Source organism: Camelus ferus, chromosome 2, assembly GCF_009834535.1.
Source record: "Camelus ferus isolate YT-003-E chromosome 2, BCGSAC_Cfer_1.0, whole genome shotgun sequence".
Lineage (NCBI taxonomy): Eukaryota > Metazoa > Chordata > Mammalia > Artiodactyla > Camelidae > Camelus > Camelus ferus.
The window spans coordinates 48962162-48979650 of NC_045697.1; the positions used below are offsets into that span (position 1 = coordinate 48962162).

The following is a 17489-nucleotide window of genomic DNA, read 5'->3' on the forward strand; positions in this document are numbered from 1 at the left end:
CAATCCAATTTAAAAATGAGCAAAGAACTTGAATAGGCAATTCTCCAAAGAATGTATATAGATGGCCAAAAAGCTCATGAAAATATACTCAACATTGCTACTCATTAGGGGATGCAATCAAAACCACAATGAGATACCACTTCACACCAGCTAGGTGGGCTATTATCTAAAAGAAGAAGGAGGAGGAGGAGGAAAGGAAGAAGAAGGAGGAGGAAGAGGAGGAGGAAGGAGAGGAGGAAGAAAAGAAGAAGAACAGTAGGTCTTGGCAAGGATGTGGAGAAAATGGAATCATTTGTGCATTACTGATGGATAATGCAACTGTGGAAAACAGTATGACAATTCCTTCAACAAACAATTAAACATAGAACTACCATGTGATCCATCAATTCCACTTCTAGACATATATCCCCCCAAATTGGAAGAAGGTATAATGGCCTAATTGTTTGTGTCCCCCTAAAATTCATATCTATGGCTGTATTTGGAGTAAGGAAGTGATTAAGGTTAAATGAGGTCATAAGGGTGGAAACCTGGTCTGATAGAATCAGTGTGCTAATAAGAAGAGAAACCAGACAGCTCCACCCCAAACCCACCCTACTCCATCCCTTTCTGTAAGCCAAGGAGAGAGCTCTCACCAGAAACCGAATCAGCCAGAAACTTGATCTTGGATTTCTAGCCTTCAAGAACTGTGAGAAAATACATTTCTGCAGTTTAGGACAGAAAGAACTCAAGCAATATTTGTACACCTATGTTCATAGCAGCATTATTTACAATAGCCAAAAGGTGGAAACAACCCCACACATGTCTATCAATAAATGAATGGATAAACAAACTACAGTGGAATATTACTCAGCCTTAAAAAGGGAAATTCTGACACATGCTACACCATGGATGGACCTTAAAGACATTAATGCTAAATGAAATAAGCCACAGAAGGACAAATACTGTATATATTTCCATTTTCCTTGGAGACCCATACTTTTAAATTACTATAGCTTTATAATAAGCATTAATATTTACTAGAGAAATTCTTCACTCATTATTTTTACACTTTCTTTTTTTAATGGGCTATTTTTACACTTTGCTGCCAAAAATTATGCCTTTGGGAATTTTTGGAATTTGATAGATTAATCTGAGAAAAACTAATATCTTGATAACATTCCATCTTCCCATCCCAAAACATGTTACATTTTCCCATTTAGTCAGGTCTTCTTTTATGTTCCTCAGAAAAGTTTGTAGCGTTTATCAAAAACTGCTGCACATTTCTAGCTAAGTTAATTCCTAGGTGGTTTTATTTCTTATTACTATTGAAAATTGTACCTACCTCCTTCCCCCTACCCATTATTTTTTCTCATTGTTACTGCTTTTCCACAGGGGAGAGCTTGGCTTTTTTTTTTTAAATTATCTTGTACCCAGTAGCCTCACTAAATTATTTTTCTAGTTATTCTATTATGAACAAGTTTAAACATTTACTTTGTGGAGGATTTTCTTCTCAGAAGAGAATAGAAAGAAAATTGTATTTTTCTAAAGCCCCGCTGGATTGCTTTCCAATTCTGCTTTCACTATCATACTCCCTTATGAATGATTTGCCCTACCAGCAACCCCAACCACCATCTCCTTTACTCTGTGTCAGTCAGAAGACTTTAGAGAAGACACCTGTCAATAGGAAAGTGTGACTTCTACCATTCAAGAACACATATTGAATTAAGTCTGGTGCATGAAAGAGCTAGAGACTATGACAAAAAAAGATTGTTATTGATTAGTTAATTACACAAATATCCATCATCCTTTTCCACAATGTAGCAGCCACTACACCTCAGCAGCAAGCATGTAAACATGCACTGTAGGTCCCTTGGATCTGAGAAAGGCTTGATCAGCAGATACTAGAATGGAGGACAGCGAGGAATTCTGTAGACACTTGAGAAACTCTTCTCCCTCCCCCTGCCCCTGTGCCCCACGTCAGGGGTTCCCGCTAGAAGTCGGAGAGGACAGCCAGCATAGATACCATGGGGCAGAGGGAGCAAATGGGCATCATCAGCGTCGGGAGGCTCCTGCTCTCAGGTGGCTCACGCTCCCCACATGGCTTCGCAAAGATGGCCCCTGTGAAATGTTTCCTCACCCCTCACTCCAAAGTGCGCCTTTTCCTTCTTTATAACCTAACCAGTTCAGCAACTTATCCACTTCTATCACCTCTAAAGTGCTGAGACTTCACTGATTTCCATATCTCAATGAACAAAACTTCCTCAAACCTGAATTGCCAGCACCCCTGTGCTTCCCTGGTATTAACATTTTTCCCGTTGTAACGTTAAATGCCTACTTGCCTCCAAACTCTACTGAAGAATGAAATTCTATCCTTTGCAATTTAGCAAAAAAATTGCCATACTTTACATTATTTTTTTGTCCCAGGACACTGCACCCTCATTTCTCAAAATATGGGCAGAATTAACCATAGAGAGTTGAGATCCTGATATCTGACAAGGGAGGCACTCCTCCTTCAGAGAAAATCCTAGAATCCACTGCCAAAGTCCCCTGAACGTCCCATAATCTGTCTCATTTCCTAAGTTGTCTTATGAACAATTTCTTAGATTGTCCTGATTCCTAAAATAATTAGGGCTCTGTAATGTTTTTTGAGCTTCATTTTGGTCATCTTCCTCTACTACTTTAAATTTCAGTTAATTAAATCAATACCGAATACTTAACACGGTGAGGAATAGCTCCTTTGTGACTCTTTTTTACTTTCTATCTTTCTCTTTTTTTGTTTCTTCTACTTTTTATTACCAGAATAAAAGTGGGGGTTATTTCCTTTATAATTCAACAATTTTTAATATAAATTTGTGCACCCATCACTGCAATGTACTTTCAGAACATGTCCATCACCTCAGAAACAATCTTTGTGCCATCTATAGTTACTCTCCATTCCCATCCCTAGCCTTAGGCGACCATTAACCTGCTTTCTGTTTCTATAGATCTGCCTGTTCTGGACATCTCACATAAATGGAATTATATAATATGTGTTTTATTGTGTCTGGCTTCTTTAACTGAGCTCAATATTTTTAAGGTTAATCTATGTTGTTACGTGTATTAGTATTCAGTTCCTTTTTACTGCTAAATAGTACTCTGTCATACGGCTATACCATGTTTCGTTTAAGCAGTTGACAGGACTTTAGATTTTTTTCCACTTCATGGCTATTGTGAACAATGCGGCTATGAACATCTGAGTTTGTCTTTGTATAGACATATGTTTTCATTTCTCCTGGGTATATTCTTAGAAGTATAATTGTTGGGTGATATTGTCACTCCATGTTTAGCATTTTAAGGAACTGCCATCTGTTTTTCCAAAGTGGCTGCACCATTTTACATTCCTACCAGCAATGTATGGAAAGGTATATTTTTAACCTCCATGAAATGACAGCATAAATAGGACAAACCAAGGAATTTTGACCAAGAAGAATGCATCTTTCCCCCTGCTTGAGAGATGGAAGGTTAGGAGACGGTTTTCTTCTGTGTGACTTTCTGAGTCTTTTCTGTTCCACAGGCTCCCTGGAGCTAGAGTGGGCATATATGTGCTCAGCAACCAATGCCATGAGAGTAAAATGAACACTGACTTGCCAAGACCTCCTTCGTTATGATTAAATGCCCCTCCCTGGGCTCACACACACAAACACAAGTTTTTTAAATGCTTGTTAATTCCCACTAATACGAAGAAGAAAACACTTATCTTCTTTACCTTCTCCTTTTTTGATAGAATGTATGTTTATTGCTCTATGATTCAGAGTTCAGACTGCTATAAAAGTGCTTTAATTGAAGGAAGGAACGATGCCTTCTGCATTATTATATTCAAATAGGAACATAGAAAAGAGAAGACTAGAAGCATATTTAGTCTCTCTTGAGCTGCCAATTTCATATAGCTGACAACATGAATTATATTACATAAAACCTATTCATTATTCTATCTATTCAAGATCAAGCTGAGGTTTAAGGCCGACTAATGGCTGTCACATGAGGCTACCGGTTGTCAATCTTCAGTGAACTCAAGCAAAAAACAAGGAAATTGGGAATGGACAACAGAGGGAGTCAAAGAATATTCATACTGTGGGGACACAGCTCCAAAAGAAAAGAAGCTTCTTGTATTGAAATTGGCGGCGGTACAAGTTATACCGGGAAACTGCCGTTCAGTATTGGAAACTTATTCTGTTATTTTGGGGTTTGCTATGGGTTGGAAATTATGTTATATTTTATTGCTTGCTTAGGTGCTGAACTTCAAGCCACTGCCAGGTTAAACTGTCACACATTTTATGCTAAAAAAAATAGTATGTTGTTCACTTTTTTTCTTGTGCTATGTTAATAGCATGAATTGAGAAAGAAAAGAAGCAATGTAAATTAAATTCTAGAAAAGAAACAAGGCTCAGTGAGCCCCGCTCCCCCCAAATCAGATATAATTTTCGCTGTCTGTTCTGCTCAGGGGGGTCACATTTTCCTTAAGCACTAACCTACAGAACCTGTAGAATAAAAGAACCTATGGAACAAAAGAAAGAGTGGATCCTCCCCTCAGGGGAAGGGAAGTCTCTTGGTGCTGGATTGGTAACAGAAAAAAGAAGTGAGGGTAAAAACTGTGATGCTCATCAATCCATTCAATGGAGAAGAAAGCAAAAGGCAGGCTCATGTGTGATAGGGAGAAGATGAGGGAGAGAACTGCAGAACATCACGCCTAGGAATGAATTTCTCCTTTTCTTAGCACCCAAGGAAATGTTAGGTCTAAGAAACCATAGGATTCCTCCATAGCCAAGTGGAAGGAGCATAGGCTTTGGAAACAGATCTAGGTTAGATTTTAGGATCCAGCTTTCACTTGGTAAGCAGTCCATAGATGATGGTTATCTGGGTTTGGGTTTTCCCGGAAGCAGACTCTGCAATGAGAACTCAAATGTGAGGAGTTTCTCTGGGAAGTGAAGAAAACTGGCAAGGAAGTGGGCAAAGGAGGCAGGGAGAGGCGGGCAGTCCTATTATCAAGTCAGCTGCAACCGTGGGCCCCCTAGGAGTTAGTGGAAACTGGTGCCTCAGCTAGCCCCTGCAGGGGATGAGAGCTGGGCTCTTCCTCCTCACTGTCATGGGTTGAGGGGTGCTCCAGTGTTGCGAATCCAAGCAGAGGCAAAATAAAGTCCTTAAGCAAAGAAATGCAGATGCTGACAGTGGGAAGTCAAGCCTTTGTGCACAGCCAAGGAAGGCGAGGGAATGTGGGCTGGCCGTGCCAGGGTCAGCTCCAGTGGTATAAAAAGAAATAGGAACCCATTCCTTCTTTAGGTGCAGGACCTTGCAGGGACCTTGTTTGCTGTTGTTTCCCCAATTCTATCATATTTTAGACACTCAATAAATAATGTGTTAACTGAATGTGTGAGTGGATGCATGAAATAACTTAACTTTCATACTGGCTCCATCATTTGCGAAAAACCTCTTTTCTCAAATCTGAAGACAAATTGTGTTCTCCAAAAAAAGAATAAAGAACCTAACATAGCATATTACTATATATAAAATAGATAAATAACAAGGACCTATTGTATAGCACAGGGAACTATATTCAATTTCTTGTAATAATATATAATGGAAAAGAATCTGAAAGGAAAATATATGTATATGTATAACTAAATCACTTTGCTGTACACCTGAAACTAATATTTTAAATCAACTACACTTCAATAAAAAATTTTAAAAAATAATAATAAGTCATGTTGCTATGACAAAAGCAACCCAGGAAATCTTGTTGTCTTGAAGTGAAAAATAACCCAAGAGATCAACAGGTATAGGGTGAAGGGGAAGAATCTCCTCCCAACTAATAAAAAAAAGAATATTTACTGTTTATTTGTGCATCATTACGTAAATCACAATGAATTTCGACAGCTGTCTTTTGGAAGGTGGTGTCCTCTTGTAGAGCCAAGAAGTGCCTTAGAAATGTCTGAGGGAAAGAAGAGAAGATGGCTTTAAGGGTCAGCACAATAGTGGTGTGGGGAAAGCTGGACAGCCGCATGTAAATCAGTGAAATTAGAACACTCCCTCACACCATACACAAAAATGCACTCAAAATGGCTTAAAGATCTAAATATAAGACAGGACACCATCAAACTCCTAAGAGAGAAGACAGATGAAACATAAATCTCTGACATAAATTGTACCAATGTTTTATTAGATCAGTCTCCTGAGGCAATAGAAATAAAAGCAAAAATAAATTAATGGGACCTAATTAAACTTACAAGCTTTTTTTTTTTTTTTTGAAGAGTGATTTATTTAGGGTTTTTTTGGAGGAGGAGGTAATTAGGTTTATTTCTTTCTTTATTATGAGAGGAGGGACTGGGGATTGAATCCAGGACCTCGTGCACGCTAAGCATGCACTCTACCACTTGAGCTACACCGTCCCCCCTTAACTTACAAGCTTTTGCACAGCAAAGGAAACCATAAACAAAACAAAAAGACAACTGATGGACTGGGAGAAAATATTTGCAAACAATTCCAGTGACAAGAACTTAATTTCCAAAATATACAAACAGCTCATAAAGTCAATAACAGAAAAACAAGCAACCCAATCAAAAAATGAGCAGACGACCTAAATAGACATTCTCCAAAGAAGACATACAGATGGCCAATAGGCACATGAAAAGATGCTCAACATCACTAATTATCAGAGAAATGCAAATCAAAATTACAATGAGGTATCACCTCACCAGTCAGAATGGCCATAATTTAAAAGTCCAAAATGATAAATTCTGGACAGGATGTGGAGAAAAGGGAACCCTCCTACACTATTGGTGGAAATGTAAATTGGTGCAGCCACTGTGGAAATCAGCATGGAGGTTCCTTAAAAAACTAAAAATAGACTTACCCTACGATCCAGCTATCCCACTCCTGGGCATACATCCAGAGAAAACTCTAGTAATTCAAAAAGATACATGCATCCCAATTCATAGCAGCATTATTTACAATAGCTAAGGCATGGAAGCAACAGATAAATGGATAAAGAAGATGAGAGAGAGAGATACACACACACACACACACACACACACACACACACACACACACACTATGGAATACTACTCAGCCATAAAAAAGAATGAAATAATGCCATTTGCAGCAACATGGATGGACCTAGAGATTATCATACTAAGGGAAGTAAGTCAGAGAAAGACAAATATTATATATCACTCACATGTGGAATCTAAGATATACAAATGAACTTATTTACAAAACTGAAGCAGACTCACAGACATAGAAGACAAATTTATGGTTACCGAAGGCGAAAGGGAGAGTTTGGGATTGGCAGATACAAACTACTATATACAAAATAGATAAACAACTAGGTACTACTGTATAGCACAGGGAGCTATATTCAATATCTTGTAATAGCCTATAATTTAAAAGAATATATATATATATATATTTTTTTTTTAAACAGTCAGCACTAAAAATCTCCCACAGTTTAATTACATGCAATCAGCCCATCCCACCATAAGTAGTCGTGTGATACATCCTCCCTCACATCCTGTACTTAAATCCAGTCCAAGGTCCTTTCCACAGCCTACAAGGTCCTATATGATCTGACCTCTGCCTATCTTACCATTTTGCTGCCATACCACTCCCTCTCCTGCTTAATGTTATATACTGAGAATATGTCCCTCTCAAATTCATATGTTGAAACCTATCCCCCAGTGTGATGGTATTTGGAGGTGGGGACTTTGGGTGGTGATTAGGTCATGAGGGTGGAGCCCTCATTAACAGGATTCATGCCCTTATAGACAAGATCTCACAGAGCTCCCCTGTCCCTCCACTGTGTGAGGACACAGTGAGAAAATGTTATCTATGGACCAGGAAGTGGGCCCTCGCTGGATACTGAATCTGCCAGCGACCTGACCTTGGACTTCCCAGCCTTGAGAACTGGGAGAAATAAGTTTCTGTTGTTTATAAGCCACCCAGTCCATGGGATTCTGTTATAGCAGTCCAGACAGACTAAGATACCTACTATACTCCAACCACACTGTCTTTCTTCATGTTTCTGAAACACTCCAAGACTTTCCTGCCTCAGCCTAACTTACAGACCTCTTGTATGTCTGATTTCTTATTTCTCATCCTTCAGGTCTTAGCTCAGATGTCATCTTATCGGAAAACTCTTTTCCAACCACACTATTTAAAGTCAACCCTGCTCCCCATACTTCACAGACAATGCCACCCTGGAACCTACCTTTTTTTCTCTTAATAACACTTACCAACCCTGAAATTATCATTAACAATGTATTTACTGCCAGTTTATTTCTACTGGACTATCAGCTCCATGAGGGTCAGGGTATTATCTGTTCAAGTAGCAACTGTTGCTCATGATACAGAAAATCAGCCAAACATCACCTCTGTTATGTGAGTTGCTAACTTCTATTCAGTAGTCTGTAACATCATATCATGACTAAGTTCTGAATGTGTTTTGTCATTTCAAAACACGGTCGTATAACTTAATCCACTGGATACTATAACATCTCCATCAGACAAGAATGCTCCATTTTTAAAGGCGAGGACACAGATTCAGGAAAGCCAAGTTACCTGCCCGTGGTCGCACAGCCACTTAACACTACGGTAGAAATGAAACTCATTTATTTTCACTCCAATCTCTACAGTGTTTGGGATATATGTTTTGCTACACTGGACAGCCTGGTCTAAAATGAAGGCAAAAAAAGATAACATGGAAAAGAAAAAAGATAAATCAATACAGACATACTAAAGAGCATTTAAAAATAAAGAGATTTAAAAATAAAATAAAGATAGATCTCATTAATCTCTAAGGTAAGATGCAGTTCAAAATGGAGAAGGAGATAATGAGTAGATGCATTAAAGGCTGAGAAATGAAAATTGCAGTTGACTTAAAAGCAAATTCAGGCTCAGATGCCCAGGACAGAGAGCTCTGCACCTCAGTCTGCCAAGTTAGAAAAGCCTCCTCTGAAGGCAGGAGATGGAGATACACAAGTTCTCTTTTGTGGGGGTAGTCATTAGAAGAGGGGAAGAAACAGTGCTCAGGTTTAGCAGAGGGTCTTTGCCTTATTTCGTTTCACTGAGAAGAGCCGGGGATGTCAGAGCATGAGAGATGGGTGGACTCCTGGGATGGTCCAACTAGGAGAACAATGACTCTGTAGTTCTTTAGATGAAGATGTTCACTGTTTGGAAGTACATCAAAGGGACAGACGTGGAAGAATCTGTGGGTTAGGTAAGATCCAGAATGTCCTTTGGGGCTTTATTTTTTCAAAGATTGATAGAAAGTCTCTTATGATGTGTCTCCAATCACATTGTGGGCTCAATGAGACAAACATTTCTTATATCATGCTCTCTGTATAGGAGGCAGTGCCTTGGGACTATATTAGCTTTAAAAGAAAGCATGCTACTTGAATGAAAGTTATTACTGACAACATTGATAGGATCACATGCTTAGGTTTTGTCTAAAAACAGAGAACACTTTAAGCAAAGTTTAGATAATTTCTTAAAGTTTAAATTAAAAACATGAATTGCCATTTTTCCAATCAGTTCAATTCAATAGACATTTACCAAACATTAAATATGTGCATGCCATCACTAAATTGAAGGTCAAACTCAACCTACTTACTTTCATTTTTTAAACAGGGTTTTCTAGTATCATGGCCTTGACATCTTTCTAACAAAGACTTTAAAGAAGATCCTCCTTAATATTCATTTGCCTTTCTCTTCATTAATATGTTTTCATTTTCATCATTGTTAAGCACAGTTTAAGCACTGTGGACAAGAGACAGAAAAGAAGGAAGGAAAGGAGGGAGGGAGGAAAGAAAGGTCCTTAGCTTCTAGACCAGCCTAACAGGGAGCTAGGATTCATACAAAATTGTGAATGGCACAACTAGAAAGCAATCATTTCCTCACCAGCTGAGCTTTACACACACACATGCGTGCACACACACACACACACACATTTGTTTTTTATGGTAGAAACCATCTTGACAAGTAAATGAACTTTATCATGCTTAAGTTTCCTCTCTGTGTAATAAGGAAGTTGGATTTGACGATGGCTCAGATTCTTTACAGCTCTAACATCCTATAACTCATTCAACATTTACTGAGCATTTGTTGTGTGTGGAATGAGAAGTATTTTGCCAGGAGAAACAAGTTATATAGCCTCAGTAAAGCTCATTTCAAAGTGATTACCATTTATTGGCCAAACGCAAACCACTCCCTGTACCAGAAGACGGCATGAATAAAGGGGAGATGAGAGGAAGAAAGACTAAGTGCAAATGCAGGACAGAGGGGGATGGAACAATGAGGGACCAAACAAATTAGTTTGAGGACAGCAGAGAGATGAGGCTAGCCTGGTATGAAGGGCAAAGAATGTTACAGGAAAGAGTAAGAGAAGTAGGGAGAGAAACTTAGAAGGACAGGCTATTTTAAAAGGTCAGTAACAAGCTAGTCTAGCTTGGTTTTGGGAAGGAGATGAAAAAGATGACTTTGGGATGAACGAAATCAACCAACCCATGGTTTTGGGAGAACTGCCTAAAATTCAATTTCATATTGAACTCAGGGACCGTGGCTCATAACCTTGTAAGATAACCTTTGTTTTAGTGCAGAAGAAATGGGCCAAGAAAGACTGTGCGGCTGCTGTTGGTGTGTTGCAATCAAGGATCACTGAGGAAGCTAGAAGGCTGTAAGGTGCTCAGGTTGGACAGATGGATATCGAAAATCCAGAATCTCAACACGGTCATCCAGACAATTTAAGTATGTTCCAAGTGAGTAATCTAACCTGTGGACTGTTCCTACTTCCAAGGCTGCTCACATGCAGTAAAGCAGTTCATTTCACCCTGAAATGGCAGGTTGATTGAGATGTTTTGGATGATTCTCTTCAGAGGAGGAATCATGAGGAGGACTCAGGGATTAGCTCCTATCACTAAGGCTAGAAGAACCCAATGAAAGAATCCATTTTAAAATCAGTAGTGTCAGACAACAAGAAGCCAGGGGACATATGTTTGAGGTTATCTCTGATGTCACCTTGCAAACGCACCCCTTTATGGATAAAGAATGGAAAGGTGTGGCTGGGATAGGGATTGGTAGGGGAAGGCTGTAGTTCAGACTGACAGGAAGAGGATGATGGTGTTATAGGTGGCAAGAGCAGTTTCAGAGAGGGAGGTGTAACGGTGTGGAAGACAGAACCAACAGAATTTATACATGAGATGGCACAGAAGAGAGTCCAGCCAGAGCAAAGATACCTCTCAGGAGGGCAGAAATCAGTAATATGTGCTCTGAGTGTTGATGATGTAAGAGACCTAAGAGACAATGACTTACCTTGAATTCCGAAGCCCAGATTTTTTTTTTAAACATGTAAGAGAAAATGTCCTTGTTTCCTACAAATGACATCAGAGGCTAAAAAACACAGGACCCAGAGACCAGCTGTGTAGCACCAAGATTCCTGTTGTTGCCAGTACTTCTTAAATACCTTGTCTTCCAACCCAGCCCTCTGACACATTGAATTTTTTTTGGACAAGTGCAATCATTTCCAACAACCGGGCCATTCACAAACACTTCATTTCTCTAAAAGCTCTTCCAAGAATTTCTCTGCTTGACCGCTTCAAGGAGGTCTCTGCTGGTGATAGCTTTTCTGTGGCTGTCGAAGAGCAATCTAGCTGCAGGCTGATCTGTCCCAGTCACCAGTGGTCCAGAGAGCCCAGTGCGCCCAGGACCCAGGAGCATCCATGACGTCTGGGCGGGTTTGCTTTAGGATTTCCCCCATATAAGTAAAATCAGCCTCCTTTTTCCTCCTCTTCTTCCCAAAGGCTGAACTGGCCCACTCACACTTCTTTTTGGCTGGGCTGCACTTTTTAGTCTTCTTCTTAGGGAGCCTTAGGCCATGTAGGCATATGAAGTACATGTGGAGGCTTTACTCCTTTTAAGTGCACGAAAATGATGCCTCCTCCAGTGAAGGCAACACAACAACACTAATTAACAAATGTTAAGCAGTCCCTCCTTTGATGGGACTTGAACAACTTAAAGGAGTTCTTACACCTATTTTAGGGGACCTTATAGGACTAAGATTTTAAAATATCCTTTCCCTCTAATAAATTTAGAAACATATGTAACAAAATATTAATCCCGTATTTCCCCCAGATAACAGCTCTGGAATCTAGACAGAGACAAATATCTGGTAGGCAACAATGACCGAGTGGCATAGCCTGTTAAGTGCACGGGCTCTGGAGAACCAGAATGCCTGGACTCAAACTCCAGCTCCAGCATTTACTGCTAGCTGTGAGGACTTCAGAAAGCTACTCAGATTCCGTGTCTTGGTTTCTCATGTATAAAGTTGGCATAATAATGCTGCCTTCCTCACGAAGTTGTGGAAATTTAATGCGTTAACACGTGCGGATCTCTTGGCACTGAGCTTGGCGGAGTAAGCACTTAGCAAGTGCCAGCATTTACTAGTGATTGCTACCTGTTGTTGTTTGTTGGTGTTGTAGTCGTTACTTGATTTATGAATCCTAGGGGCAGGTGCATCCCCACAACAGGTGAAACTGCTTTTCTCAGTCACAATACAGAGTGAGTCATAATAAAGTCATGCTGCCAACTTCCTGAACTATTGAATTACTTGAGCTTCTGCAGACAATCCCTGTTAAAAAGATAGTTACCCTTTCTTTTTGAAGTTCACAGATTATAGAGGCTCTTTTCTTAACTCCACCTTTCCTTTTCAAGGACATTAAATCCCAAAGAAAATGATCTGGAAATGATTTCCTTTATGGCCACCCTTTTGTAGCTCCTTTTCCCCCATTCATTCTCCTGCCTCATTTGTACCTAAAGAAAAATGATATTTCATTCATTATATTGTCATCCATGACTGGCAGCTTATAACTGCTTTGTATAAGTGTACGTGCCTTTCATAGGTACGACTCAGTGTGTTCTGTCCCTTCCCTTCACTTACAGTGGGGGTTACCCTACATTAGGGGAATAGTGAACATTTGGTTAGCAGTGTATGAGCTCTTGTGCACTTTTTCCATAGAAATAAGATCTGGGATTCACACAATCAGCCACTTAATTTCACTTGCCTCATCCCTGGTACTGTCTTAATTATGTGGACTTTCATCAATGTTCAAATGCCCTCTCTCCCCAAAGACATCCACGTTCTAATCTCTGGAAACTGTGCATATATTAGGTTACATAGTAAAGAGGAATTAAGGCCACAGACAGAAATAAGGTTTTACTCAACTGATCTTAAAACAGGGAGATAGATTATCCTGGTGGGCCCAATGTAATCTCACGGGTACTTTAAAATGGGAAGAGGGAGGCAAGAGTTAGAGATCAGAATAATGCAATGTGAGAGGGACTCAACTTGCGTTGCTGGGTTAGAAGATGGAGGAACGGGGCCAGGAGCCAGGGAATGTGGGCAGCTTCTAGAAGGTGGGAAGAGTAAGGAAATAGATTTTTTTCCCTCTACAGCCTCCAAAAAGGAACACAGCCTTGTTGACACTTTGATTTTAGCCCAGTGAGACCTGTGTTAGACTTGTGACCTAGAGAACTGTAAGACACTAAGTTTGTGTTGTTTAAGTGGTAATTTTTACAGCAGCAATGGGAAACTGATACACACTCCACCTGTGGAGATCTGCCTGGCAACCTCATCTCCTGGGACTCTGCCTCCCTGCCTACACTGCCTCCTGCTCTGTTTCGTCTTGGCTTATTAATTCAACAGAAGTTACTGAGCACCTACTCTGTGCTAGGCACTCTGCTGGATCTCAGAAATGCAAGATGAGTAAGACATAGCCCATGATTTTTCATTTACTCAACAAATATTTGTGTACCCGGGGTCTGAGTTAGATATGGTAGAGATGAAAAGGAAATAGTCCCAGCCCTTCAGGAGGCTCATAAACTTCTGAGAAGACAGTCAAAATTTTTAAAAAAATAATGACTTGGCGTAATAAATGCAAGCTAAGGGGTATAGAAGAGAGACCACCCAACCCACCTTGATGTCAGGAAAACCACAGAAAGAGGAAGAAATGGAGCTTGGATTTATATGAGTTTGCCAGACAGGGTGGGGAGAGATATTCAAGAACTCTGAAGCCATATGGCACTTGAAATCTAGCTAGTGGATATGAGAAACAGAATCTAAAATTGAATTACACTTTAATTACTTTTAATTGAAATGGAAATAGCCACATGTGGCTGGTGGCTACCATACTGGACAGAGCAGACCACACCAGATTATACCCTTGGAAGGAAGGAGATGGCCTTCTCTTTGCTCTTTTTCCACTTCTTACTGACTGGAAAGCAGATGTTGTGGCAAGTCACCTCAGACCATGCAGACGGGGCATCCCCCCAGAGATGGAAGTAAGAAAGCAGAAGGGACTTGGGTCCCTGACCCCATGCAGCCATCTTTCAGTTTGGCTTATGCTCAGGTTATCATGTGAGACATATATAAATTCCTACATTGTTTAAGCTATTGTTAGTTTGGATTTCTGTACAGCAGCCAAATCTGTATCCTAATACAAATGTCTCCTCGAATAATGGAAAATTGTCACAACCTTTGCTAAGTTTTTTTTTTTTTAGCTCTTTCTGCATACCAGCCCCTATGCTAACTATTCTAAATGTATGGTTTCATTTAATCCCCCCTACACAGTCTGATGAAGGAGATAATCGTTTACTCCCATTCTGCAGATAAAATGGAGCCTTAGCAGAGTGGCTCATTGGTAGTAGGATTAGGGCTGTTTGACAGCAAACTATATTCTAGTGAACAGATACATATCTTATCATTAAAGACCAGGCAAAATGAGTGTACAACCAGAGTTTTAAAATGCAGAGATGATACTTATGTCTGTGGCAGACATTCTCAGCTATATACCCAGCACCCATTCCCTCCTTCTTCCTGAAAACAGAAACTCAATTTGTTCAAATAGTAGACAGAGATTCCTCGACAACAGGAAGGTTAGGTTTCTACTGCAAACCAGAAGAGAAATCTTGACTGGTCTAAACTAGTTACAGAAACCTCATTGCCCTTGGCCATAACTGGTCTAAGGATAGCTTTGTGGCACAGTTCTGGTCAATGAGATGCAAGCAAAAGTCAGATAGGGAGCTTGTCCCTTTCCAAGTAAAAAGCCAAATCCCTACCCAGAATGAAGCTGCAATGCTGGAGGTATGGCATCCACCTTGCAACCATGAAGACAAAAGCCAACATCATGAGGAAGGCAGAGTGGAGAGATAAGTGAAGTTACTGATGACATTAGGAGCTGGGGCTCCTAGCCTGCACAGCCTAACTCCAGACTTCATGTAATATGAGAAAAACTAACCCCAATTTACCTAGACCATTATCAATTGGGTTTTCAGTAACATAGCTGGAATCTTTGCTAACTGATACATATATATGTACACATATCTTTTGTTTTCTTATGAAGGTAAGGAAATGTTACACAACTTACAGTGACATTCTGCACACTCTTGGCTGACTGCTGGAAACCAGTTCCCACTGGCTTATCCACAGTAAAAATCATTTCAGTCCCTCTCAAAACACAGATTTCGGTGGGATATGAAAACTAACCTTAAATAAGTAACAGAGCTCAGGCAAAAGGTATATTTACCTCTTTCCCATCCTCAGACTAAAAATAAATTTTCCCCCTCAATTACATATGTTTCTTGAGTAATGTTTATGTGTGAAAAGCACTTATACTCTCTTGTTTTAGACTGCTAGTATTCTGAAATTTTAAAAGAAATCTCTGTATTCTTTCTTAATCTCTGTAGTTTAAGAGAAAAGCAAAACTACAAGCCTAATGCATAAAAAGGGTTCATTCTACCTACTCACACCAAAGATAAATGAAGAATTGAGGAGTGTTGCAGGAGGACTAAAGTTTAAAAATTGGCTTAAATACGCAGATAAATAGAAGAGGCAGAAATGCTGTTTTGCCCTTGAATTATACTAAAAGCTGATTTAATTCTCTGTGAGTGTGCAAAAAGCAATAAATAATATTTATGCAGTCAATTATCCAGAATTACAAATTCTAAAATATTTTGGAATGCTAGATATTTTCCACTGAAAGGAGAAAGCGGGTATTTTCCTAGCCACATGCTAAATAAATGCGCACGTACACAGATATACACCATGCCACCACCTTAACCAAGCTGTTAACCTTTAATCCGATTTATAACTGAAGAGATCATGTGGTAGCTGGTTTTACACTATTTCATTCACAAAAAGAGATTATCGATCAAACAAGCACATTTTTCCGTGGGATTTCACAGAATAAACGAGCTAGACACATTTTTCTTTCAAACTCCAAGCTATGCAAAGTATTTCCAGATATAATCAGAAAGGTATGAAACAGCAAATTAAGCAATATCCAGGCAATCCCCAGCATTATCTTTGTGTTTTTGACAGATCTGACAAAAGTTGAAAGGTTGAAAAAGCAACTGGAATAAAGACAAGATTGGAAAAATAAACATACCTTAGAGATGATTAATGGTTCTCCGTGCTCCAGGCCACCTTTCAAAGTAAAACCCCAGGGAGCTCCTCCCTGCAGGAACGCTTCCAGATAAATGTACCTTCCCCTGGGGGTCCTGTTAGGGTTTAGTGTGGCACTAGGCTCCTCGACGTTCTCTGTGGTCCTCATCATGCCAAATACATGATCCCTCGAGTTAAAGTTTAAATGCCTGGAGCAGATTCAGGAAAGCAGTGGCTCTACCGCACATTATTCCACCCTTCAGGATGCACGCCAGTCAAAAGGGAAGTTTTCAGAAAATAATTCTTTCAGTTGTAAAATGTCCTTCCAAGCTTAACTGCAAGATCCTGAACCAGGAGGATTTTCCAATTCAACATCTCTGAATGTAAATTCTCATCCTGGAATTTCCAATCCTCGTGGAAGCTCCCTAAGTGGTGTCTGTCTATCCACTCTGTTCAAAAAAAAAAAAAAACTTCTTTCAATGTCACTCTTAAGATGGCTTTTATTTCACAGACACACACACCAAAACTTTTCCTGTAGATTTTACAGAGAAACTTAAAGCCATCTTACGATGTAGAAAGGAAATTGCAGCAACTTGAACGAATACCTCAGTTTTGATTATCAACCCTTTCTTCCTCTCCGAGTGAAATTTACCATTACAATAGCCTCCCCTCTCCCCAGTAGTTTTAAAAGAAAGAAAGCACTTACTATGCTTCTGCTTGCTTCAGAATTTTCTAACTTGTCCCAAAGAGACAGAGAAGCTTTGATAAAACTTTTGGTCTGCATTTTTCAGCAATAAGTTCATAGTTTGTTTCTTGAAGAAAAAAAAAAGTTTTTGCAGGATGGAGAGAAAAATGGAAAAAAAAAAAAGCATTGGTAAATTCACATTCAGTGGAAAAATTATCCAGGAGGCAGCTTAGTTCTTTCTTTGGTATTTTCAGGGATGACCAGACACTGCTGCTGCCGCGGTAGCCACTTGCCTCATCTGAAAGAAAGAGTAAGGAAGGGAGAGGAAATGGATTAGGGCAAACAGAGGCACCGCAACCTTTC

The 17489-nt window shown here is 39.7% G+C and overlaps 1 protein-coding gene across 2 annotated transcripts in view; it reads right to left on the reverse strand.

The window, feature by feature from the left end:
- The window catches only part of SHROOM3 (shroom family member 3), a 297161-nt gene extending 279898 nt beyond the window's left edge, over positions 1-17263 (reverse strand). The window contains exons 1-2 of one of the 2 annotated variants that reach the window (XM_032457483.1): positions 17148-17263; positions 16446-16890 (exon numbers count right to left, since the gene is read on the reverse strand). In XM_032457483.1, the coding sequence (XP_032313374.1) occupies positions 16446-16613 (168 nt within the window). In that variant the 5' untranslated portion in view covers positions 16614-16890; positions 17148-17263. Of the gene's footprint in view, positions 1-16445; positions 16891-17147 lie in introns of those variants that run through there. The other variant, XM_032457490.1, reaches the window with a different exon arrangement.
- Between the last annotated feature and the right edge of the window lie 226 nt (positions 17264-17489).